At 47.9% G+C, this 24,362-nt stretch overlaps 1 protein-coding gene across 3 annotated transcripts in view; it reads right to left on the bottom strand.

Moving 5' to 3' along the window:
• tle2b (TLE family member 2, transcriptional corepressor b) overlaps positions 1–24,362 on the bottom strand; it is a 70,257-nt gene that overhangs the window by 30,757 nt on the left and 15,138 nt on the right. For all 3 annotated transcript variants that reach the window (XM_076022983.1, XM_076022985.1, XM_076022984.1), the window contains exon 4: positions 14,621–14,665. In XM_076022983.1, the coding sequence (XP_075879098.1) occupies positions 14,621–14,665 (45 nt within the window). The remainder of the gene's footprint in view (positions 1–14,620; positions 14,666–24,362) is intronic.

Genomic DNA, 24,362 nt, shown 5'->3' with positions numbered 1-24,362 from the left:
GGCCGGCGTGCTCGTGCAACATGTCCCTGCCTGTTGTGTGAGGGCTGCCACGACAAATCACAGCCAACCTGGAAGCCGACTAACTGGAGTAGAAATACATGAAGCCTGGGTGGGTGGGGGCAACCGCGTTGCAGCAGGAAAAATATCAGCGTCGGCTCTCGGAAAACCACTATCGGAAGTCGGCATCGCAGCCTCGCCGCTGGAAGAGTTTTATCGGCGTGGGGAATTTTTCTTGCCTTGCAATAATCGGCCCGGCGGCCGACTGCTCCGAGAGCAGATCTCGACACATGGCTGTTATTAGGCTCTTATCAAGACGAGACGAGGCGGACAAGTTCAAAAGTGGCGATAGAGTGATAGAGAACAAGCTCCAGATCTTTTCCTCCCTCTGTCGACTTCTCTCACCTGGCAGGCCAGATGAAACATTCTGCACATTCCTCAGACTCAGGTCACGTATCCGTGATTGTGCTCTTCTTTACATCCACAAAGGATTTTTTTTGTTGATATCTGATAAAAACGGAAAGGCTTAACTTTCATGAACAAAGTCGCACTTGCAGAAATCATCACATGCATGTAACCTTTTAATTCAATAATCCACGTTGCATGTTGAATGTGCAGCTGGTGTGCGCAACTAGCAATGAGCGACCACGGTGTGCCTTACTCATGTCCATCCAATCCATGGTGAAGTTTTTTTTTTTCTTTGTGGGGGAGGGATGTTAAATAAAATTTAAAAAAAATAAAAAAGAGGCTCTGACTGGCACAGAGGGGGTGAGACGGTGCCCAGTGTGCCGGGGTTTGGCCCCAGCTGTGCCAGCAGCCGAGTCTCACAATGGCTGAATGAGCATGTGTGTGTCCAACGCATGTTTGTGTGGTGTGTGTGTGTGCGTGCGTGCGTGCGTACGTGCGTGCGTGCGTGCGTGCGTGCGTGCGTGCGTGCGTGCGTGCGTGCATGGTGTGTGATTTCCATCCTCCACTCAGCCTAATTACTTTCAACCAAAAAAACAAAAAAAAACTCTTCTCTTGTTTTATTCCGAGCACCTCTCCAGGGAATGTTACCAGAATAGTTGCTGGTTTGGGTCTGTGGAGGTAGTTAACGGAGCGCATTAACCTCCAGTTGGAACAGTTTCAGCGCAGAGTAGGTGCAACAAAAAAGGGGGTGCGGGGGGAGAGTTGAAACGATTTCAACTACAGCGAAATCAAAAGGTTGCAGAATGTTCTTTTATGTTCTTCTTGTCGTCACGGAATTTGGGATGTGTTTCATGTGTGACACTTCATGGAGCTCACACTGATGTCCAAGCTCCACCCACTCTCTTTCTCTCACACACATACCCACACACACACACACACACACACACACACTCCCATCCATCCCCTGCCTTCTAATTGGAGCCGGCTCCCATGTGCCGACACCTTAAGGTAAATATTTGTGGCGGCCGACGTCCTAATCACTGCTGATCTGGAGCAGCAGACACGGAGCCGTTCGCAGAGAGCAGCCATTCCTGCTTCCTCTCTTTAACACCCCCCGCCCCCGCCCCGCCCCTCCCCTCCCCTTCCCTGGCCATGCAATCAGCCGTCTTCTCTTCTCTCTACCTTCTGCCGGCTCGCTTTTTTTTCTTCCTCTCTCCTCCACATCCACACACACACTCTCCCTCCCTCCCTCTTTTTATCTCTCTCCCTGTCCTCGTGCTGCGCTCTCCCTCGGTGTCCTTGGCCGTGCTCTTTGGCTCTCTCTGCCCTCCTTCTCATTCTCTTTCATTTCTGTCTCCCCGCTCCGCTCTCTGGCCCGCTTCTTTCCCAGAATCTCCCTCTGCTCTTGCTCTCTTTTCTTTCCTCACTCTGTCTTGTTTTTCTATCTTTGCCCTCTCTGTCTCTCTGTCTCTCTCTCTCTCTCTCTCTATCTCTCTCTCTCTCTCACTCTCCCTCTTCCTCTCTCACTCTGTCTTTCTCTCTCTCATTCTCTTCTGGGCAGCGTGCCAGCTCCTCTTCCTTGGCGTGGAGCCAACTCCTCTCCTCCTCCTCCTCCTCCTCCCCTCCCTTCTATCCCCCTTGCCTCTGATTGATGGCCCCTCTATTCTGGAAGGAGAGGAAGGGAAACTGTGAGAGCGAGAGAGAGAGAGAGAGAGAGGCAGAGGAAGGGGAGCAGCAATGCACACACACACACATACACACACGCAAAAGACAGTACAAGACACACAAACGTGCACCCAAGAACACACAACAGCAATCTCTCTCTCTCTCTCCCTCCCTCCCTCACACACACACACACACACACACACACACACACACACACACACACACACACACAGGCAACAAGGGCACACAGCAAAGCAAAGCAAACAGAGCAGAGAAGAGCACACATACAAAGAGCTATGTGCAGAGCAAGCAAAGCCTCCCAGCATGGGACCAACAAGCACGCACACACACCTCCTCAGACGAATGCGCGCGCACACACACACACACACACACACACACACACACACACACACACACACACACATAAAGACAGATTCAACCTTCAGTGCAGTGCAATACAAGCAGCAGACCAGGCAGCAGAGATATTTAGGATGAAGAATCCAGACAGACAGCTCACTTCCACACACACACACACACACACACACACACACACACACACACACACACACACACACACAAGCATGTACAATGTGAAAGACTGTATAAGATAAGATGATATTTTGATACGTTATCAAAATCAATCAATCAAGCCCGTATGCAGTTGTGTGCGCGCGCACACACACACACACACACACACACACACACACACACACACACGTCCATACAAAGGGAACATGCGTGTTTTCCGAGGTATGTGACAGTGAGACACCAAGTCTGCAGCTCACAGTCGGGGTTAAACATTTACAACCGAGTGCATCTCTCTCTCTCTCTCCATCTCTCTCACTCTCTCTCTCTCCGTGTTTCAGCCTCTCCGGCCGTATTTCACACGAGACCGTTGGTCATGTTGGCAGCGTCCTGCACTGACAGACTGTGCATGGCTTCATGCTCGCCTCTGGACACAACAGCGGCGGCGGCAGCCGCAAAGCTTCCTGCACAGACGACAATGTGCACATTGAGAGGGCATGGAAAGTAACACGCCATTCACCGAACTGGACAGTGAAGAAGCTGATACACACTGACACACACTCAGCAGTCAGAAATAATAGATTTTGTAGTGATTGGGGGACTGATCAGTCCTGCCGATGCAGCTGACGCTCTTGGAAGAGTTGATTTGATGTACAAGTACAAAGGAATAAAATAAGAATTATGTTTTTATAATGTCAGATATAACTTTTATAAAAAAGGTATTGATTGAATTTTACCTTATACAGATACATATATGGGGGACACGGTGGCACAGTGGTTAGCGCTGCTGCCTCACAGCAAGAAGGTTGTGGGTTCGATTCCGGGGCCCGGACCTGGGACCTTTCTGTGTGGAGTTTGCATGTTCTCCCTGTGTCTGCGTGGGTTCTCTCCGGGTTCTCCGGCTTCCTCCCACACTCCAAAAACATGCATGTGAGGTCAATTGAACATTCTAAATTGTCCATAGGTGTGCATGTGAGTGTGAATGGTTGTCTGTTTCTATGTGGCCCTGCGATGAACTGGCGACTTGTCCAGGGTGTCCCCTGCTTTCGCCCTAAGACAGCTGGGATAGGCTCCAGCAGACCCCCGTGACCCTGACCTCGGGACGAAGCGGGTATGGAAAATGGATGGATGGATAGATACATATATATACATATACATACATATACACAGTATATAAATATACTGGTGATAAAACTCAGGCACAAAATGGCCATGCTTTGAAGAAGTGAAATGAAAAGGCAGCGGCTCAATCAACACTAAGGTCATTATTTCATGTCTAACTTACTTTGTGGCAATGGGTTGAAAGTTTTCTATACGCTGCGCCTCCGTTTCCCCGGAAACACGGCAGGGTTTCCACTAATGACTCAAACAATCAATTCCATTCCCATATGGATCTCTCGCCGTATGCAAATGGCGTTCACTGCACAGTTAAATAACTCATCCATGAACCGACCAGACCGGTACAAAAAAAAAAAATGAACATAGGTTGAACAAACAAGAGAGTGCAAATTAATTGAACAATAATTAATTTTTTAACTCAACGTTTTCATTTAAAAATGTGCTTGTCTTGTTGGATTAGACGACGGGCGTTAGCAGAGGAGGCTGCTGCAGAGATCCCACGGTGAGGATGAGGCAATCACACATCACACTCGGCCGACAATATTGATGGCATTTTAATGCAATTTACTTCTAACGCCCGAGTGTCCGCAGCAGGCCCTTTAATTAAAGAACGAACAAAAAAAAACACATCAGGAATTAATTCACACCGGATCAGTGGAAAAAAATGATCCTCAAATGCTCCTTTTGCAGATTAGCCGCGCGACGTCATTATATCAGCTCTGGAAATCTACCTCCAATTCACGTGCCACTAAACACAGGCAGCCTCTGGAACTTCTGCCAGAGCGGCAAAGGCCATCCTGCTAAAAGGTCCGGCACGGTGAGACAGGTATCACCCCGTGGCCTCACTCTACTCCTCCTCCTCCTCCTCCTCCTCTCTTCCTCACTCGCTTTTTTCCCCTTCTTCTCCCCCCTGACTTGTTTTCCGTCATTCCTAAAGGCTTACAGTATATCACACCCTGCCCAGCTATATGCGCCATTATTCACCAACGAGCTCGGCTGCATATAGACGCGAGCAGGCAGGCATTCATGCACGTCGTGAGCATGTGAGAGAGAGAGAGAGAAAGAGAGAGAGAGAGAGAGAGAGAGAGAGAGAGAGAGAGAGAGAGAGAGAGAGAGCGGAGACATCAAAGCTGTATGCACACAGAGCACAGATGCTACATGTGCAAAGAGAGGGGCCGTGCACGCCAATGATCAGAGCCAGTGCAAACACACACACACACACACACACACACACACACACACACACACACACACACACACTCACACACAGACACAAACGTGTGCACGGTGCCGTTTGACCTCTCCAAAGCCTGTTGTGTTTGACCCACATATGCAGGCTGGTCCTAATCCAGCCCCTTAAATAAAATCAGTATAGGAGAGAGAGAGAGAGTGAGAGAGAGAGAGAGAGAGAGAGAGAGAGAGAGAGAGAGAGAGAGAGAGAGAGAGAAATTAAACCACAACGCTGGGATTATCGGAGTTCTTGCGTGGAAGGAGGAACAGGAGGGAGGGGAGGAGGAAAAAAAAAGATGAGGCGGAGGGGATGGAGAGAGTGAGATTGGGAGAGAGAGAGAGAGCGAGAGAGAGAGAGAGAGAGAGAGAGAGAGAGAGAGGGAGAGAGCGAGAGAGAGAGAGAGAGAGAGAGAGAGAGGAGCCCAATCCTATTATGCATCAAAGCAGAGAGTTAAAAATGAAGGCATGCCTCGCTTGCACTCCTCCTCTCCTCTCCTCTGCTCTTCTCTCCTCTTCTCTCCTCTCCTCTTCCTCTCCTCTCATTCACCCTCTCGCACATCGAATGAGGATTCAGGTCACAACTTCAGCCAAATATACCGACACGTTTGCACGCTCGCGCACACGCACACGCACACGCACGCAGAGGGACCACACATATTTCACAAGCACGTGCACAAATGGGCTAGACGGCGCAGGCTAATTAGATGGTAGGATAAGCGCGCGCACTCGCACAAGCGCACACACACAAACTTCAAGACACACACACACGTGTTGTTTTTTTTTGAACAGATAAACACTCTCTCATGTGATCTCCTCTCTCCTGCTTGTTTGTAGCCCGTCTTAATCTTTTTCACTCTGTTCCTCCTTTATTCATTTTCTCTGTTTATTTCTTCGCTCTAATCACAGGCTTCTCCTTTTTTTACCCCCCTCTCAGTTGTATCCCTCTCTTTTCGGCACAATTAATGGAGTGAGAAAAAGAAAGAGCAGGCTTTTCAATCTTTCTCTCCACACACACTCTGAGACTGGTGGTGGGGGTGGGGGTGGTGGTGAAATGAAAGGAAGGAGCAGGAAGGAGGGATAGCCAGCTGCTTCATCTGTCCTCAGGAGTCTACAGCCTGGCTGCCGAGCATCCTGACTATCAAGCACAGCTTCCAAGAATATCCTGCCGGGTGTGCGAGAAGCGCCATCCCAATGTCAGGACTTCTTCTTCTTCTTCTTCTTCTTCTTCTTCTTCTTCTTCGCTTGGTTGCTCTACTATCCAGTGCATTGTGCGAGATAACTTGAGTGACAGATTGACATCATCCCTGCAAATGATTGATCAGTGATTATATTGAACTGTCTGGTTTCATATCTGCTCTTGACTGCCATAATATTAAATAATAAAAAATGATGCAATGAATAAATAATAATTTTATAAAACGCTTTAGTTTTGTAGGATGCACCTCCCTCTGTCTGTCTGTCTGTCTGGTCATTTTTTGGTCTCACAATAGAGTCAAGATTTGCACCGAACCCAAGGCACATTTTGAAGAAGTCGAGATAATGCGACAAACGGCTACAAACAGAAAAAAAAAAAAACGAATGTGTTTTCTCCTGTTGCATTAAGTTATTCCAAGGAACACGCTGGTGGGTGTTCTAAATTTATCTCCACTGCGACGGCTGCACTCTGTCATCAAACTGCCGTCACCTCAGCGCTGGTTTCTTTTCTCCGTAACGTCCCTCAGTTTTAGAGCTTTCTGTATTTCAGGACGGGAGCTCTGCCGCCGCTCCTCGTAAGACCCTCGCTTTATTTGCTACTTGGGGGTTGTGATATACAGCCGCAGCTCCTGTAACGCCTCAGAAACATCACCGTCTCCTCCGCTCAACTACTGGGCCACGTCGCGCCACTGCCGTACATCACGTGACCTGCGGGACCGCAGCTCCGCAGCCGCAGCTCGACAAAACATTTTTGCAGGTATTTTTTGTTGTTTACTCCCACCAATTACCATGTTTGTTGCATTACTTTTGAAGGTTATTGGTGTTTCCATTATGCATATTTTTTTTATTTTGCAATTTAAATTTGTGCGCCATCAAGGTTAATCTAAAAAGCATCAACTGGCAGTGTATAAGGTGAACCGCAGGAAATATCCTCAAAAAAATGAAGCCAAAGCATCTTGATCGCACACTGGTGGCAGACGGCAGTACAGGCCACAAGCAAACTTCACCAACCAGACCAACAAAAAACCTGAATTTCATGCTCAAGTCTTCTTGAGGATTTTTATCCTTTCCTCAACGCAGTAAAGCATTACTTTCACTGCGGAACATGATACTGGGAGCTTGTGGTCTGCTTTCTGCATCTTTTGAGAAAAAAAACCCCCACACATTTCTGCTCCCATCTCACACAAAAGCAGCGCGCGATTGTGTGTCCGGAATATCTAGTAGCTAACGTTGTGCAGCACAAACCGCAATGAAAATTCAGGCTCGACCCAGCTTTCAACCGCTGGGTGCCCTCCAGGTCACTCCCATCTAGTCCAATGTTCAAGGCTGTGGCTGCTAAAATGCTTCATTTCTCTAAATGCACTCATATCAGGTGACTAAATACAACAAACATGCAATAGTTTCAGCTTCCTAACATAAAAGAACGGCTGAGTGTGTGTGTGTGTGTGTGTGTGTGTGTGGTGCAGTCGATACCCTGACTCAGTCAGGACTGAAACAGACGGGCTTCTACTGAGTTCTAAAGGACCTCGATTTTAAAACAAATCAGTATGACGTGTGTGCGTGTACGCCTAAAAATTGTACTGCATGCACAGCCGCGATGAATTCACAACACTCAATCACCCAAATCGGACGCTTTCCCTGTTCAAAGTGATATGATTGTGTCCCGTGTCGCTGAATGAATGATGCAAAAGGCGACACGTTGTGAGCACAGAGTGTCTTTCACGCGCCGCCATCCGCTTTTAGGGTCGAGGCGCCGCGAAACATCGCAAAACGTCGCGCTCTTTCGTGACGGTGAACGGGGCCACGGTGCGCCCACGGTTCCCACGTAAGGATGAACCAACCCCTCGCAGTCTTTACAGCACCGTCAGGTCCCAGGCCAGTTGTTTGAAAAGCCCTTACCCAGCCTGTTAGTGAAATGCTTGCCACAGTAGCTTCCATGCTGGTTTCCAGGGGTCTACTGGGAGGCATTACCCCGGCACAACGACCTAAAAGAAATAAATAAATAATAGAGCCCACTGCTAAAATCACCCACAGATCAGGAAACAGTTTTGCAATTTCGTTTGGAAATGGAAGAGCGCGATACGCCACCGCTTACCAGCAAAAGGTATTTTCCCCTGCACGAGGCCGTCAGGTAAATAGTGTGCGTTATACCTGCTGATACGGACTGTTGGCTGTGTCCCACCAAACATCACTCAGTGTTTCACACTTTGGCAGACAGTAAGGAGTCTGTCCCTGACAGTAGCACGAACCCACAGTCGAGCTTATGGTGTGTGGGAATAGAAAACACTGGCCGTTGCCAACATATTGCATCTCACTGTGGAATTATGACTCGTTACATGAGTAAATAAACAATGAAAAGACCCTGTAGAAACACAAAGGTCCTATTAGACCAATATTGCTATTAGAATTCTCCTACACCTTCCTGTAATCACTCAACCCTTGAGACTTTCGTCTCAACTCAAGTCACTGGCTGCATGCTGAATCAATCCACAGCCCGGAGTTCGTGCTCAACGACGCACCCACTCTGGCATCATGACATCAGGAGAATCAGTTCAGGGAAAACGTCGGAGGAACGAGCTTGTTCACTCATGCAGAAAGCATGAGGAAAGCGTTGACGAGGAGTTCAAACACGCTGGAATCGGTCGGTCAGGAGAACAAGCGGCAGCACGACGCCGGTTTGCTCGACTCGACGCAGATCGGCTATTTTAATATTTTGTTATTGCTGGATTAATTGGCTTCCTCGCTGCAGGATCATCTACGGTTTACAATGCCGTGTGAGTGTGACTCAGTCGTCTGTGATGCCTGTTTTATTTACTCCACACCTTTTGTTATTTGTTTTATGAGGCTGCAAGGAGAGGCAGAAACTTTCCCAGCAGTCTGGTGATGCATCACATTCAGTGGTTGCTTATAATCTTTTATTAAATACAAAGTATTTGATTAATTTAATTTAAGGTGCCATTATATTATTTTGTTGGGCTGATAATGCTCGTGATTAGTCAAGTGAGTGTTAAGAACTTTGATATATTTCCGCTTGAATGCCACTTCTAATTCATGTTACAGCTGATTCGGGTGGCACAGGGAGATGATGCAAACGCGTGTTGCAAGATCATCGCTGAACTGCTGGCCGCACAAAAAAAAAAATCACGTGACTGAAATTTAAATTTGGTCGAGCCAACTTCCTTGTCCTCAACTTCAACGGAGCCTTTACTCACTTTACATTTAGTGGATTCTGTCAGATCTCTTTAAAGGAAGGAAAAAAAAACACGTTGATGATCGCTATGAAACTTTAGGAGGTAGTTTATTCCCCGGCTCTGCCGACCTCTTTGAAGTTAGCTGCGGCTGGAAGAGAAGAGAGCCGCTCGCTCACCTCCCACCTCGCATATCATCAAATTTCTTTTCTGTCTTTGCGAGGCACCTCGCTGGCTGGTTGCGAACCCGTGTCGAACACAAGTCTGACAAAACATCCGCTCTCCCTCACCTCCCGCTCACCGAGCTGCTGCTGCTGGATTAAGTTGTCGTGCGGAATCCTCACACACACACACACACACCTCGCCACGTTTAAACAGCACATCTGCATCCCGGGCCCAGACCACTGTGACTCCTCGGCATACGACGGAACTACAAAGTCGGATCAATGAATAAACATGTTGCGCGTTTGCGCACGTACGGCGGCGGGGGAATACGGAGAATCCGTATCCGGGGTCCCAGAAGTGATATATCAATGAATACAGAACAAGCGCACGGCGCTGCGCAGCGTCCTTTATAGCCTCCCTCCATCCTCCGGGGGAATACTGCTAGTATATACATGATATGATATGGTTATGATAATGGAAGTGAAACGAGTGAGATAATGTGACGGGGTGCGCATCCGAGCACGTGTCCGCGCACCTCATGGGGAAAGAGGGAGGAAGGGAGGGAAGGAGGGAGGGAGGGAGGAAGGGAGGGAAGGTGGAGACGTTATCTCTCCTCAGCCTTGATACAGTTCAGATACCATCATCTGAGAGAGGCAGAGAGAGAGAGAGAGAGAGAGAGAGAGAGATTTTAAAGAGGAGGGGCACAAATGGAGAGGTGAGGAGAGAGGGAAGGAGAAGAAGAAGAAGAAGAAGAAGAAGAAGAAGAAGAAGAAGAAGAAGAAGAAGAAGAGGAAGAAGTAGAAGGGATGGGAGGGAAGGGAAGGAGAGGCGGGGTGAGTGTTACAGCTCAATTAACGGCCGGGACGTGAGACGGCCGGTGCAGCTGGTAATGACAGTGTGTGTGTGTGTGTGTGTGTGTGTGTGTGTGTGTGTGTGTGTGTGTGTGTGTGTGTGTGTGTGTCGCAGGAGTGGAGTGCAGGCGGAGGAGGAGGGGAGAGGCGAAGCCCAGATCTTGACAGGATGTTAGGTAGGAAGCTGCAGGGTTGGAGAGGAGGAGGAGGAGGAGGAGGAAATAAGAGCAGATACTGTTAAATCTATTCATGATTCATTATTTCTCACTGCGGCTCACAGCTCCCCCCGCCCCTCTCCGCCTTGATGTCTCTCTCTCTCTCTCTCTCTCTCTCTCTCTCTCTCTCCTTTCCTTCAGACCCCACCCTCCACGCACACTCCCCCTCTCTCCCGCTTTTTCTTCTCTTGGTTCCAGTTTTCATCTCCGTCTCTCTTCGCGCCCTCATCTGTTCTCCGAGGTCTTTATCTGTCCCTCACTGAGGCTCCATCCTTCCTGTTTACCCTCTCCTCTTTCATCCCTTCAATTTATCTCCATCCACTCTTTTTTCATCTCCACTCTCACACTTTTCTCCTCCGCCCTCCCCCCCACCACTACTCCCCCATCCTTCCATTCCATTTTTCTCCGGCCCCTTCACCTCCGTCGCACTCTGGCTTCGTTTTTCCCCCCCGCTCCGTAGTGCTCTCTCTCTCTCTCTCTCTCGTCTTCTTGCTGTTACTCATATCTTCAAAGCCCTCATTTTTCTAAATTGTCTGACTTTTTTTTTTTCAAACTCTCCCTCTCCCCTTCACTTTTGCCTCCCCTCCCCTCAACCTTTCATCCACTCTACGATTCTGCCCGCTGTCTCTTCTTTATCACTCTTTTTGATATCCCTCTTTTCTTACATCTCCCTTTTATATATGAGCTTCATGGGGCTCGTCTCTCTTTCTCTCCTTCTACGCCGATGACGCTGATCTGAGAATCTGAGAATGCTCTCCCACCACCTTGCCTGTTAAACACTTTTATACCGGTTCTCATGTCTTTCTTCACTTCTGTCCATGCGGCCAACATAAACCCATTCCTGACCCACTCTCCTCTTACTCTCTTACTCTTACGCCCCCCCCCCCTGACACACACACACACACACACACACACACACACACACACACACACACACACACACACACACACACCTCTCAGGCTTTTTCCTCTACATTCTCTTTTTGCTGCCAGTTGCCTCTGGACCACTTCTGTCCCCCCCCCCACTACCTTCCGTCTACCCCCTCGCCAAACCCTCCGTGGCCTCCTCCCCACCTTTCTCCTCCCCCTCCTCCTCCTGTGAGTCTGTCTACCCTCAGAGGTGCCGCCAGCACCGCAGTCCATTTCTTTTTTGGCGACAAGAGCTGACAGTTCAGTTCTGCCCGACTCTGCTGCCAACTCTCTCTCTCTCTCTCTCTCTCTCTCTTTCTGTCTTCACCCTCTGTCTATTAGAGCGTTTTCATAAAACCTTGTCTTTCACATTCAAAAGAAACAAATTTTGCAAATTTTATATATTGAATCAGGTCCCTCAAATTCACGGTAAAGTTCTTGCCCTTGTTTGAGGCGGTTTCTGTATTTTTTCAAAAGGAAAAATTAAATTTCCTAATTTTATTTTTTGAACATTTGCTAAATGCCAACATTTGCACATTTTACCAGCAAACCTGAGAAGAGTTGTAAAACTGTTGCAGTGGATAATTTACCAGCAATCGGCCCGCCGTTATCAGACATCACCTAAGACCCCGGCTCCTTTTTTCTTTGGCTTAAATTTTTCAATTTATTTCTGACGAAATTAGCATCTGACATTATAACCAAAAGTGGATTCTGCCTTATGTGCACCCGATTTAAGGGCAAACTTATCATGTGGCAGACAAAAGATAATTAAAATTCCATCTTTTGAGATAAAGCAAAGAGTGGCGCCTGCTCCACAACCCCGGAGCTGCATTGCATCATCTTTGCAGCATCTGGTGGGAAAACAATGAAGATGGCATCGCAAATCTGCTGTGACCAAATATTCCCCGTCGCAGCCTCGATACAAAAACTGATAAAAAAAAAACAAAAGAAAACTGTTTTGCCGCCTTCAAACGAGCAGTAAATTTTTACAGTTTTACTGTGTTGCAACAGCTTGAGCTGAAGTTCAAGTGCAATCGGTGAGTAATGACAACTGACTAGTAAAAGAATGGTTTCGAAATGATTTGTCCCATTGTCTGTCTTTTTCTTGTGTCTTTCTTGCCAAAACCTCCTCCTACTTTTAAGGTCTTCGAACCATCATCCTTTCAACATCCTTGCTTTGGGAATCGTACTATCCCATCTGTCTGTTTCATTATAGCGCTGAGATGCTTGTGAAATTTTGAGGGAAGAGACAACAAATGTGAATGAAATGTGGAGGTGAATGTTTTGCCATTTAAACAAATGTTAATATCCATTACGCCGCCACAAGCTGTAATCTTTGCAGGTAGACTAATGGCTGGTAAATCATGCAAAGTGAAATCGCATCAGCCGAACGTACAGATGCTGCAGACATAATCACTTCCGCGAATATCCCGCAGCTCAATTCATTGCACATAATCCTCGATAATTGACACAAAGCAGCAATGTGAGATGATTTATTACAAGCGAGGTGATTCATCTTCCTTTTTGTCGTGTCCAAACAGGCTCTCACTGCAGCCCCTGTATCCTGACTTTCCAACAAAAAAGACAAAACAAGGCAACAGTGGTTAACTGGTTTAACGGGGAGGGCGGAAGAACGCGGAATTGAAAATAAAAGGGTCCAGTGTTTTTAACAGGAAGTGCAGCCGTCGATTTCTGACAGCTGCTTGTTTGTGATGAACAGATCCTGGATTATTTTCGCCGCGCTGCCTCGCAGCTCATCCCAAAACTCCGAGCACGGAAACACCTCCTCAGTTATTCTGGGGTCTGGAGTGGACTGACGTGCGCTGTGCAAGTGTTTGGACAAAACGCCACTGTTTGATCTCTCCATGCTATAATTACCCTGCTCTGGAAAAGATGCGGTGATTACGGGGTTAAAGTGCACAGGCTTTCATTTGAAGGTGTTTTTTAAACAAAGAAAATTCCTTTAAAGGGGAACAAAAAAAATCCCTTCCTTCCTTCCTTCCTGGCCTGACAGTGAGACGCTGGATGATGGATATTAAGACTCGTGGTGGTGGTGCGGGGGGTGGCGACAAGCCAGTGGGCGTTGGAGGACGGTGCCACTCTGCTGGATAATGACTCTGTGTATCTGCATGGAAGGGCAACAGATCGCATGTCCGATAGCCGCCTGTCTGGGGAGCAGCTGACTGTCTGCCTGTCTGCCTGTCTGTAGGCAGTCTCTCCCTCATTTTTTTTTTTTTTTTTTATATATCCGCAGCGTGACCCAGACAGCGACTTCCCAGCTCCAGATAACACACGCATCCGCCAGATATCAGCCCCCATTGGAGAGCGCTAAAGTGACACTAAATAGAATCTAATGCGTGGCCACGATGAACTTTATTACATTTTAAAGTCTCCAGACAGTGAGCGAGAAGCAAACAGTCGGTGGCTTCACACACAGATATCAACCATTAAACTTAAATCATGTTTAGTCAATACTGCGGACCGGTCATTGGCCATTGGTCAGTGTCTAGACTCTTGGGTAAACCAGGGGTACAGCTGCTTTTTTTCCTTGAATGCTTCCTTCATCAACGCAATATGCCTGCTTTGAAGCAAAGCATTCATAGCATGGAAAAACAATTCATAAATAACAGCAAATGTGCAGATCCAAGCTTTTCTGTGTGAGACTGTTTGTAGACGTGTGTCATGTGTGTGTTGTGCCATGAAATCTGAATCAAAAGCTCCATTTGTTGACCATTTGTTGCACTTGTTGTACTCATTACTGGGCCAATAAATGGAAGAAAACAAGATAATTGATTTTCCTGTCTCAACTGTCTTGTCTTTTTTCCCCCCCGTCTTCTCTGAATTCCATTGTCAGTGATTTTCAGGCTACAGTTGATGGATGAACCGCATTCCGTTTTGTTCTGTCAAGACCAATCTGACCGTAAAATCCAAGGGCCAGTCAGTGCTGCTCACTCTGAGGCTGTACTTTAGGGGCAACGTGGCACCGGGCGTTGATTCAAAAATGAATCTCGCGCCACCTTTTTTCGGCGCCAATCACCTCGCAGGAACTGAAATCCTCACGGCAGCACGTAACCCAAACACACACAATACGCCTGGGCGGCCAAAGAAACACATTCACCTCCGCACGCCTGCTAGGGTAAAAGTCACATCTTACCTGTTTGTGCATCTCGATGTTGAGCCCGTAGGACATTTCGTAGTACTGCGGAGAAAAGCACAAGAGACGGAAGCTCGGTTAGCATCTCACATCGATTCATTCACCCTCGACAGCAACCGCTCGTCACTCTTTTTAATGACGGCCACGACGACGGGGGAGGAAGTTGGCCAGAGTGCAGCTGTATGGCAACGCAAGTTTGCATCCATCTGTGTGCATGACGAGGGGATCAGCTCAGTGTGTCGCAGGGGTGTGCGAGTGTCTTTTGTGCGGGAATGAATTTCACATCTCAACAGCCTGAAACAAGCTCGGCTTGGAGCAGCGAGTTTGAGTTTTGTGGGGGGAAAAAAAGAAAAGACAACTTGTGGAACCACCTCTGCATGGATGAGTGTCTGTTGCTGCTGCTAAATGTGTTGCTCCCGCTACTCTGCATGTGTGTGTGTGTGTGTGTGTGTGTGTGTGTGTGTGTGTGTGTGTGTGTGTGTGTGTACGTCAGTAATGTGCTGTAATGGTGTTGTTGGGGAGACGGGTGCAGACAGCGAGGATCCGTCACGGTGACAAAGGCAGCCTCCGCTGCCGGATGAGCAACACTGACTGATGAGAGTCAGACACCATCTCTCCCTCCCTCGCTCCCTCTCTCTCTCAGTTTTCTCCCGGCTCATTTTCACTCTATCACTTTTCACTCGTCTCTCTCTCTCTCTCTCTCTCTCTCTCTCTCTCTCTCTCTCTCTCTCGCTCTCTCTCCCCCACTCATTGGGTCCCTCCCTCTCACTCCTATCTCCATCTTTCAGCCCGTCGGTCCATCTCCACCGTCAGCCCTCCTCTCTCCAGTTATCACTCTCCTCCTCTTTTCCCAGTTGTCAGATGTTCTTCGACTCTCTCTCTCTCTCTCTCTACCCCCCCCCCCGGCCTGTCTTCCCGTCTCATTTCACTCCCTTGTCGTCTTTGTCGGTTTCTATTGGTGAGTGCGCGTCTCTATCTGAATTTGATTTTTTTTTCTCTCCTCTTTTTTTTTTGTCTGTCTGCCAGGTAACATCATCCAGAGATTCCAGGTCAGGAAAGTTTGGCCAAATCAAAACTTCACCTACTTGCCACTTAGTCCTGTACTAATATATTTTATACTGCATACTTGCCACAATCCAAACGTTGAGTGAAACTCCAAACAATCTAACAAACTCTCAGTCCTTTCTTCTAGACCAGACGTGGGCAAAGTACGGTCCGCGGGCCACATCCGGCACGGCCCGCGTGAAGCCAGTCATAAATCAAGGAAACAACGAAAAAAATCAACGATACTTTGCCGGCACGTAACTTCGACCACACGTTAGCGTAGTGCGATAGCGTGCTCCCCCCCCCACTCTCCCCGACACTTTGCTGGCATGTTAGTGTAGCAGCGGTTCGAAACGATGCAGGTCTGTCATGTGGCCCGTTGCAAAAACTAATTGCCCACCCCTGTTCTAGACTGTTGTGTTTGTCAGTTGTTTTTGTACACCGGAGCACAATAGATTTCTACTAGGTGGGATTCTTCACCTCCAAAACACTGGAAGAGATTCATTTTGGATCGGCAGAGAAGCGTCAGTAGAAATGTGTATTTGGAAACTCAGGGGTGTCACTCATTAATTCTGGACACTACAGTCCTTCAGTCAAGTCCCTCTCGATCGTGACCACCACCCTCTCAAGATCATTTGTTCCAATTTGTTCTTTTTCATTGTCGTTCAACAAAAAACAAAAACTATGATAATTTGATTCTGCGTTAAAAAAAAAAAAAACACAGATTACAAAAGAGAACAAAGAAAAGAGAGGCCTGCACATACATGAAAAGAAAAGGGATCATCTAAACGAGTAAACGTGATTCCATTAATAATTATGGACAAAAACTGAGATACATGATTGGAGAGGATAGTCCAGGAAGGGTTTTTTACATTCCACATTATTGGTTGGTTTTGTAGAGAAATTAGGGAACACATTTTGTGATTTATCGTAGGTGGGGCTGCTGATCTCATGCAGACGGCAGTGTAACAAGGAAGGCAGCACTGTGTCTGTTTGCCCACCTGTTTCTTCTTACCTTCGCTAATCTTTCTTGTGCCTTCCCTTCTTTCTCTTTTACTGCCTCCTGTCCCTCTTTCACGGCTCTTTCCTTGTATATCTACTGCATCATTCTATCATCAACACACACCATGTGCATCTGGAAGTCGCATCACGTCAGGTTTCCATTCATCCATCCCCCTGCTTCCCCCCCCCCATTTGCTCTTGAATGCCATTTTGTAGCCGGCTCCCTTATATTAGCTCAGTCTTGTATTTGTCATCCGTGCGTTGGGTTGTTTGTTCTCCCTCTTTTTTCAATTTCTCTAATGGACGGATTGACAATTGTTGCTTTGCAGCTTTTTCACACTGTGAAAATACAAATGGCACACTTGACAAAAGTGTGTGCACACCTGAAAGCACACACACACACGTCCGCGTGCGCACAAGCATACACGCCAAACACACACACACACGCACACACACACACGCCCTTATACTTCAACCAGCCCCTTTTGTTTCCATGTCTGCCTCTTCTCCAACCCTCTCCACATGAAAGATACGTGACATCTCTCTTTGTTCTCGCTGTCTCTGCCTCCATCTCTCATCAGCGTCTCTCGTCACCTCTCCATCATTACACCCTGCCCAGGCCCTCCCCATTTTTTTCTTTTTTTCCCCCCTCCAAACTACACTCACATCTTTCTCTGCTTATTAATCCTCTCTCTATGTCCACCAAAGCCTCTTCACCTTTCCGTCTTCGGGCTCTATTTTTCTCTTTTGTGACTGGTTCCCTTCTAAATGTCCTCTCCGAATTGCACTTTTTAGGGGGGTGGACTTCAACTAATGGCTGAGTACAACATCCGTGGACCTACTGCTAAATTCAACGTTGCACGTAACAGAATTATTCACTGCGCCATTCGACCTTGAGAAGATGTGAAACAAGTGGCTGGCTGATAAAGTGAGCAATGCTTGATGGGGGGATGGAAGTTCATATCATGAAAAAAATAGAATATGAGGTAAAGGATGCCGAAATTCATGGGAGTCAGTCAACCTAAATTGAACACAGTGACGTTCAGTGTCTTTTTGTCGTGTTTCTGTACATTCGTTATAATTCAGTTTTCTGGGCTTTGTTGAGCTGTGTCTTTCAGGTGATTGAAAAAAAAAAAGACTCAAGGCAACCCGACGAGAAAAGGTCTATGAAACAGTAGAAATACATTTTATACACAGCACCAGACAACCAAGTGCACGTGCAAATTAAGTGTTATCGCGTGAGAGGCAGCGCGTCTGTAGAAAACATTGTCAAAACAAAGAGTTCTGCAACCGGCCAGTAGGTGGAGTTTCCACCAAGTCTGGCATTTGTTTCCAGTCACATGTGTGTGTGTGGGCGGCTGGCAGGCAGTGACAGCGTGCAGCGACTGAAGAGGACACACACTCCACTTCTTGGGTCGCCACAGCCTGCGTCACGCTGCCGCTCGTCAGGTTTCACAGTTGGTGTGGAGAAGTAATTGGAACACCTGTGAGTCGTTATGCTCCTTGTGCATTAAAACTATGATTATAAACGCCGGTAATGGTGACTCGTGGAACCTGAGTGGGCTCTGTTCCAGATCCCAAAAAAATGTTGTCTGTGTTGAATGTTTTTTCCCTGCCTTGATATTGGTTTGGAAGCAACTTTATGTTTTTTAGACTCAAATTTGTTTTCCCCCCAATGATTATCTGCTGCATCTCTAAAACTGTGAGGTGAATACATTCCATCTCAACAAAGTGAAGGTGACGCGTGAACAGGACGGGCCGCATTATGCCATTTGTAAGACGCGATAACTGAACTGGGGGACATTTTAATATTTTATGTCGGCGGTGCTCATCCAGCTTGCAGCGCCATATAACACGCCGGTGAGCGAGAGAACACGTCGACTCTGCTCATGTGACGGGTGTTTCCAATTCATCTTCTAATGAGATCACAGATCAAACCATTTAGAATAAATATTGGCCAAACAACGGCACAAACGCCCTCCTTCCCCACTAGCGGCAGAGCGCCGTGCTGGTAGTACCGATGACGTTACTGATAACTGTCATTATTTATTGGCCCCCGCGGGGTCGTTTCCTCCCTGCTGACTGCCTTTCATTGAGGTCACGGAGAGAACAATGTCACCTTCAGGACAGCTTAAAGCCATTCGGCAAGACCGTTCGCGGGACATAAACGTGAGTCCTTCAGTCTGAAGACGGCAGTGATAATCAGAGGGGCTGGCGTCACCGTGTCAGTGGCCGTCAAGAGCAACAGGTGACACCGGGCTGAAACCAGAAAGAGACTCCTGACGCAGTGTAGCCAGGTTGCGGGAAAGTCCCAAGTTGCCTCCGGGGGCCACACTGAGGAATGTTTGTTGTGCGGGAGCAGCATGGTGTGACTAATTATCTTGAAAACTGTACAGATCTCTAGACGACAACATTCCAAGAGCCAAAAGCATCAATGGGGCGTCAGAACCCCTTGTGACATCACAAAGGACTGATTTTCCCAAACTGCTGCATGTTTGCGCACAAAGGGGCTGTGCAAAACAAACTGGGGCAGGCAGAAGAAGTAAACGGTGGAGTTTTGGGTTTTTTTGGTCTGTTGCATCATACAAATGTGCCACGCTTCCCGTTCGTCTGATTAATCCGAACCCTCGTTGTCTTTGCCGCCATCAAATCAAACATCAATCTGCTGCCGATGAGACAAACACCAGGCAGGCTCTCATCCTCGGTCGCACCGATTCGCATTCCCGCCCTTCCTCTCGGTCTCTTTCTTCCTTTCTGGCTTTCCTCTCCCCGCTCCTCCATTCATCTGGGAGTGTTTGCTCTTTCGCTACTCCTCCCTCCCTCCACCCTCGTGGTGTTGAGAGAGTGTCAGACGATGGTGCCAGACTTTCTCTCTCTCTCTCTCCCTGCCTCCGTCTCTCGGTGTGTATATCTCCTCCATGCATTCTGTGAAGAATGCTGGCAGACTTTAAAAATGAGCTTTAGGAAGTGGGTCTAATCCAAGGTGATTTATCTAAATGGGACGTGTGCGTGTGAGTGTGCGTGCGTGTGTGGATGCATGCATGCGCTACACTTGTGCATGCATGCCTTTGCTGTGTGCCTCCCTGTGTGTGTGTGTGTGTGTGTGTGTGTGTGTGTGAGTGTGTGTGTGAGTGTGTGTTTGTTTGTGTCTGTGCGTGTGTGTGTGTGAGGTGTGTTTGCAAGCAGCTTGTGTTTACTCCAGCATGCATTATTTGTGCGAGTGTGGGTGTGGATGTGTGTAAGAACCTTAACAAAAGCATTGTTCAGCAGTGTCTCTTGGGTGAGCTTGTCTCTCGCATCTGCCCACCCACCCACACAAATACACGCACACGCACACACACACCAACCAACAACAACAACCACTTTAAAACATTTATTAGCACGCTGCGCTAACCCACATCAGAGGTTAACACACTGCGACTCCTTCAGCGCGTCGTGTCAGCGGGTGACGGCTAAATCGGTGGCAGCAGATACTCGGCGTCGCCGGCAGCACACACCGAGGGCACCTCAACGTCGGCAGGCGCCGGCAGTCACCTCGCAAACACGACAAGCAGGGCGACGGCAGCCTCGGTAAACGCTGCCGTGCCGTCGACCCGTCGCGGTTGCAGGTTTAAGGCTCTTAGCGCACGCTCCATCCTTCCTTACATCTGGCCTCGCTTAAATCCCCACTAAACTCCCGCCATTAGTTGGCAGGGGCAACATTTTGCTCAGAGAGAGAAATCACCCTCATTCCCCCCCGCACACCACACCTGCCGTCTTATTTCTCTTTTTTTTTACATTACTGGCTCCGTTCTTCTCCTCCATGCTCACCTCCTTTCACAGCTACTCCATCCCGTCACACACAAAAAGCCGCTCCCTTCATGCCCTTTGTTATTTTTTTCCGATTCCTTTTGCGGATGTCCGCCGTTAAATTTCTCTTTCGCTCTCTCTGCTCCTGCCCTACTGCCCCTTCTTCTCCTCCTCGCGTTCATTTCTCATTTCATCTCCATCCGTCTTTCTCCTTTTTCCTCTCCTTTTTGCCACCTTCACCTCCCTCTTTTTGCCCTCCTTATTTTCCCTCCCTTCATATTTTCCTCTCTCTGACCCTTCCCTCAAACACCCCACTCCACCCCCACCCCACCAACCCCCTTCTGAAGCAGTCTGTGACTGTAATGTCTGCAAAGAGAACACAGAGTGTCAGCCTGAATCAGACAGATGAGCTGGGAGCAGAGCAAGGGGCTGAGAGCAGCACACACACACACACACACACACACACACACACACACACCTTTCTTCATCTCTGCCTGCAAGGCTGCACTGAATGGACACACACTGATGCAAACTGATACACATGCGCACATTCACACACACACACACACACACACACACACACACACACACACACACACACACACACACACACACGCGCGCACACATATGCTCACTCTGCTCGAGCTAATGACTGAATGGCATGAATGGGACAAAATATTGAGTCCATAAAAGGTATTTAGCAAACACAAAACCAAAATACTTCCGACAGCGTTTCTAAATGTGCTTTTCAGTAAATAAAACAAACACTAAATTAACAAATAGCTTAAAAAAAAAAACGTCTGTGTGACCTCATATCAGAATATAAGTTGTTTGTCATTATTTATTTAAAATCATTAAGTTGAAAGACACAATATTTCGTCTCTTGCCATCGGCGCCGCTGTTCATTAAAGCCACACCCCTGCAGAGTCTCTGTACCTCACTTAGATATATACACACACGCGCACAAATACACATACAGACTTGCGCGCGCACACACACACACACACACAGTCGCACGCGCAGTGACAGTGCAACCACCTAATATGATTTCCAGCTATGAACTGTCACCCTGTCCTAGACGTGTCTTCTTTTGTTCTTTATATTAAGGTGGCTGAGAGGTCCAAATCCCTCTAAGAGCTGTTTCTTGTGCTTGATGCGATGGAAGACACACTGTTAAAGTCTGCACTAAAGGTAAGAATCTGCAGGGACAAAGATCCCATTCAGCCGAGGCAGCAATGCAAAATTAAAAGCGCGCACACATCCAGAAAGAAAAAAAAGTGATGCAATCGATCGGACGTGAATTTCAACAGGACGCCCACACGCAATTTCAGTGTTTACGACTTCGTGCTTGTGTTTTTGAAGCCAAAGTTACACAATGTCGGCTTTTTTTTTTTTTGCCAAATGACAATAACACGTGATGCCCAAATCCGAACCTGTCTCCACCGGGTTGTTGCAGCGTCTCCCCACAGACGAGGGCGGCAATGGAAGAAGGTTGTGTCGTCATCTGCTCAGGTGTGAAATCGTGTAAAACGCACAGCGCTTGCCAGCGACAAAATTTAGGCAGCAAACGCGGCGGGGGAGGTGGGAGGAACAGAGCGTGTGACGGTAACAAAGGTCACGAAGAGAAAGTGGCGCATAAAACTAGCATCGCCTGTTAGAGCCCAATGAAGGGACGAATGACTGGCTGCACAAACAATGCTAGTTTAATATCGTTAGCGTGAAACCAAAGTCGCGGAATGATTTACAAGACTGAATGCTAATGTGCCTGGGTGAAAGGTGACAATCTCAAAATGATTTTCACCTTTGGTCAATGAAAGCAATGTTTTGCTTCTCGCTAAAACCCGCCCCCTGCCCTGGCAGGAGCTCGGTTCAGGGAAAATCTCACCCAAAAACTCGTTTGAAGTCACCCGTGTTTGCCTCCTGCGCTCAACTACTTCCGCCCCGTTGCTCACTGTCTGACCCTCGTCCCAGCTCTGCGGAATACGTGGCTGCTTAATGACTCATCAACCCTGTCGGCTGGGCGGAAAAAGCTTTAAAGTCGAGGAAAAAAAAGAAAAGAAAGAAAAGCCATCCGCTGTGCGTCGACCCTAATGCGCTCCCCTCCTCTCAAGCTCCCTTTGTTTTGGTCATTAAAGATCATCAAAAAGCGATGAGGAGCAGAAAGCAGGCATGTTGAGAGGAGCCGCGCCTAACCTGGCCTGGCCCGGCCCGGCCCAGACCAGGCTAGCCCAGGCCTCAGTGTGGATGACAGGCCTAACGAGCTAAATATAGCCTTCTGGGTTATCTCCTCTGTGGGCACAGCGAGTCCGTTGTTGCCTCACATTATTTACGTGTCTGTGCATGCAACCTCTCCCTCTCCGTCTCCCTTTCTCTCTCATTTCACGCCCCCCCACACAAACACATCACTACCTCTGTCTCCCGCGCTCCGCGCTGCACATTCATCCCCCTCTCTCTCACTCTCTCTCTCTCTCCCGACTCACGTCTCTTTCCATCCCTTCCTCCATCTCTCCTCCCAGTCCCCTGGTATCTCTCCATCCTCATCTCACCTCTCAGTCTTGATATATTTTTTTACGCCCTCTCCTTCCCTCTGTATCCCTCCTCTCCATCTCTCCGCTCTGTCTTTCATCCCCTTTACGGCTGCCTCTCTTTGTGTCCTTCCCTCGGCAACTCGCTGGGTCTTTTTTGCAGTGTGACACTCAGCGTTTTCTCTCTCTCTCTCTTTCCCTTTGAGTCTCTCTTTCACGTCACACACACACACACACCCTCTCATATCCAAGTCACGCCAGTGAAGTGGCACCGCATTGAGTTGTACTCCACTACACCGCGGTGAGCCCCACTTTGAGAGAATAGCTCACCCAAAATTGAAATCTCACCTATTTAAATCTGATCCCGACGCTGATGAAGCCTGCACCCGCCCCAGAGGCTCCGCCCACTCCGCTGAGTGGACTCGAGTCTCTCGGTCGGGTTTCACTTTGAGCAGCTTTATATGGCGACGTTTTGACCATCCCCACGGAAGAGCGTCTGAATAAGGCAGAATATTCAGTTGACACTGATGTTGTTTTTCAGGTTGTTGGGCGCGTGTGAGAGCGTGCTGTACCAAACTAGACGCCTCTCTGGCTACGTTCACACAGCAGGTGTTAAAAATCAATTCAGATTTATTTTGTGTCTTTTTTTTGCAATGTTGCTCAAACTACAGACTAGATTGTGAACAGTTTACTGGCCTGAAGTGGACAGCATGTGCAGAAGAAGACTTTGTGTTATGGAAGTAAATATGGATGCTAGTACCGCCAGTGCGTGTTCATATTTTTAAGTCGTTGTGCGGTCACAGCTGGCAAAATTATTATTAAGTGATAAGAAGAGGATTTTATTTAACAAGCTCCTTCACGGGAAAAAATATCTGATTTTTGCTGTTTACGCTGTTCTAAAAAATATATCAGATCAAAAACATGAGATTTGGGTTTTTGCCTGCAGTGTCAATATAGCCTTCACTTATTTTTTTTATTTTATTTTTTAAAATCAGATTGGAGAACAACATCTTTTGGAAACATTTTTTCTCCATACATTGAATGCTCCAGCTGAGATTGTCAACCTGTGTTGGGCTCCCCGATGTCCTGGCAAATTCATAGTCTCCCTCTCTCCCCTGCCAGGGGCACGGAGGTGTTAAAGGCTGCGCCAGTGAATACGGACACAGTCTGACCCGATGAGGCGGCTCTGGAAGGAAAGGCGAGGCGGCAGGCACGGACGTCGCTGAAATCAGGTGGTGAGAAACGGCAGTGGAGGAGGCGGATGTTTGTCTGGGCTGTTAGTTCCATAGAGTCATCCTGCAAGAAGCCACAACTAAAACAGGGGGCGCCTGAGATCAGGGAAGTGGCTCGTTTTTGAAAAGTCTGTGGTTTCCGGAGGTCTT

The sequence above is a fragment of the Nelusetta ayraudi genome, unplaced genomic scaffold (assembly GCF_046127955.1).
Source record: "Nelusetta ayraudi isolate G7.1 ecotype Tasmania unplaced genomic scaffold, CSIRO-AGI_Nayr_v1 ptg000013l, whole genome shotgun sequence".
In the NCBI taxonomy this organism is placed as follows: domain Eukaryota; kingdom Metazoa; phylum Chordata; class Actinopteri; order Tetraodontiformes; family Monacanthidae; genus Nelusetta; species Nelusetta ayraudi.
The sequence above is the reverse complement of the archived record's forward strand: the minus strand, read 5'-3'. Positions and strand labels throughout refer to the sequence as shown.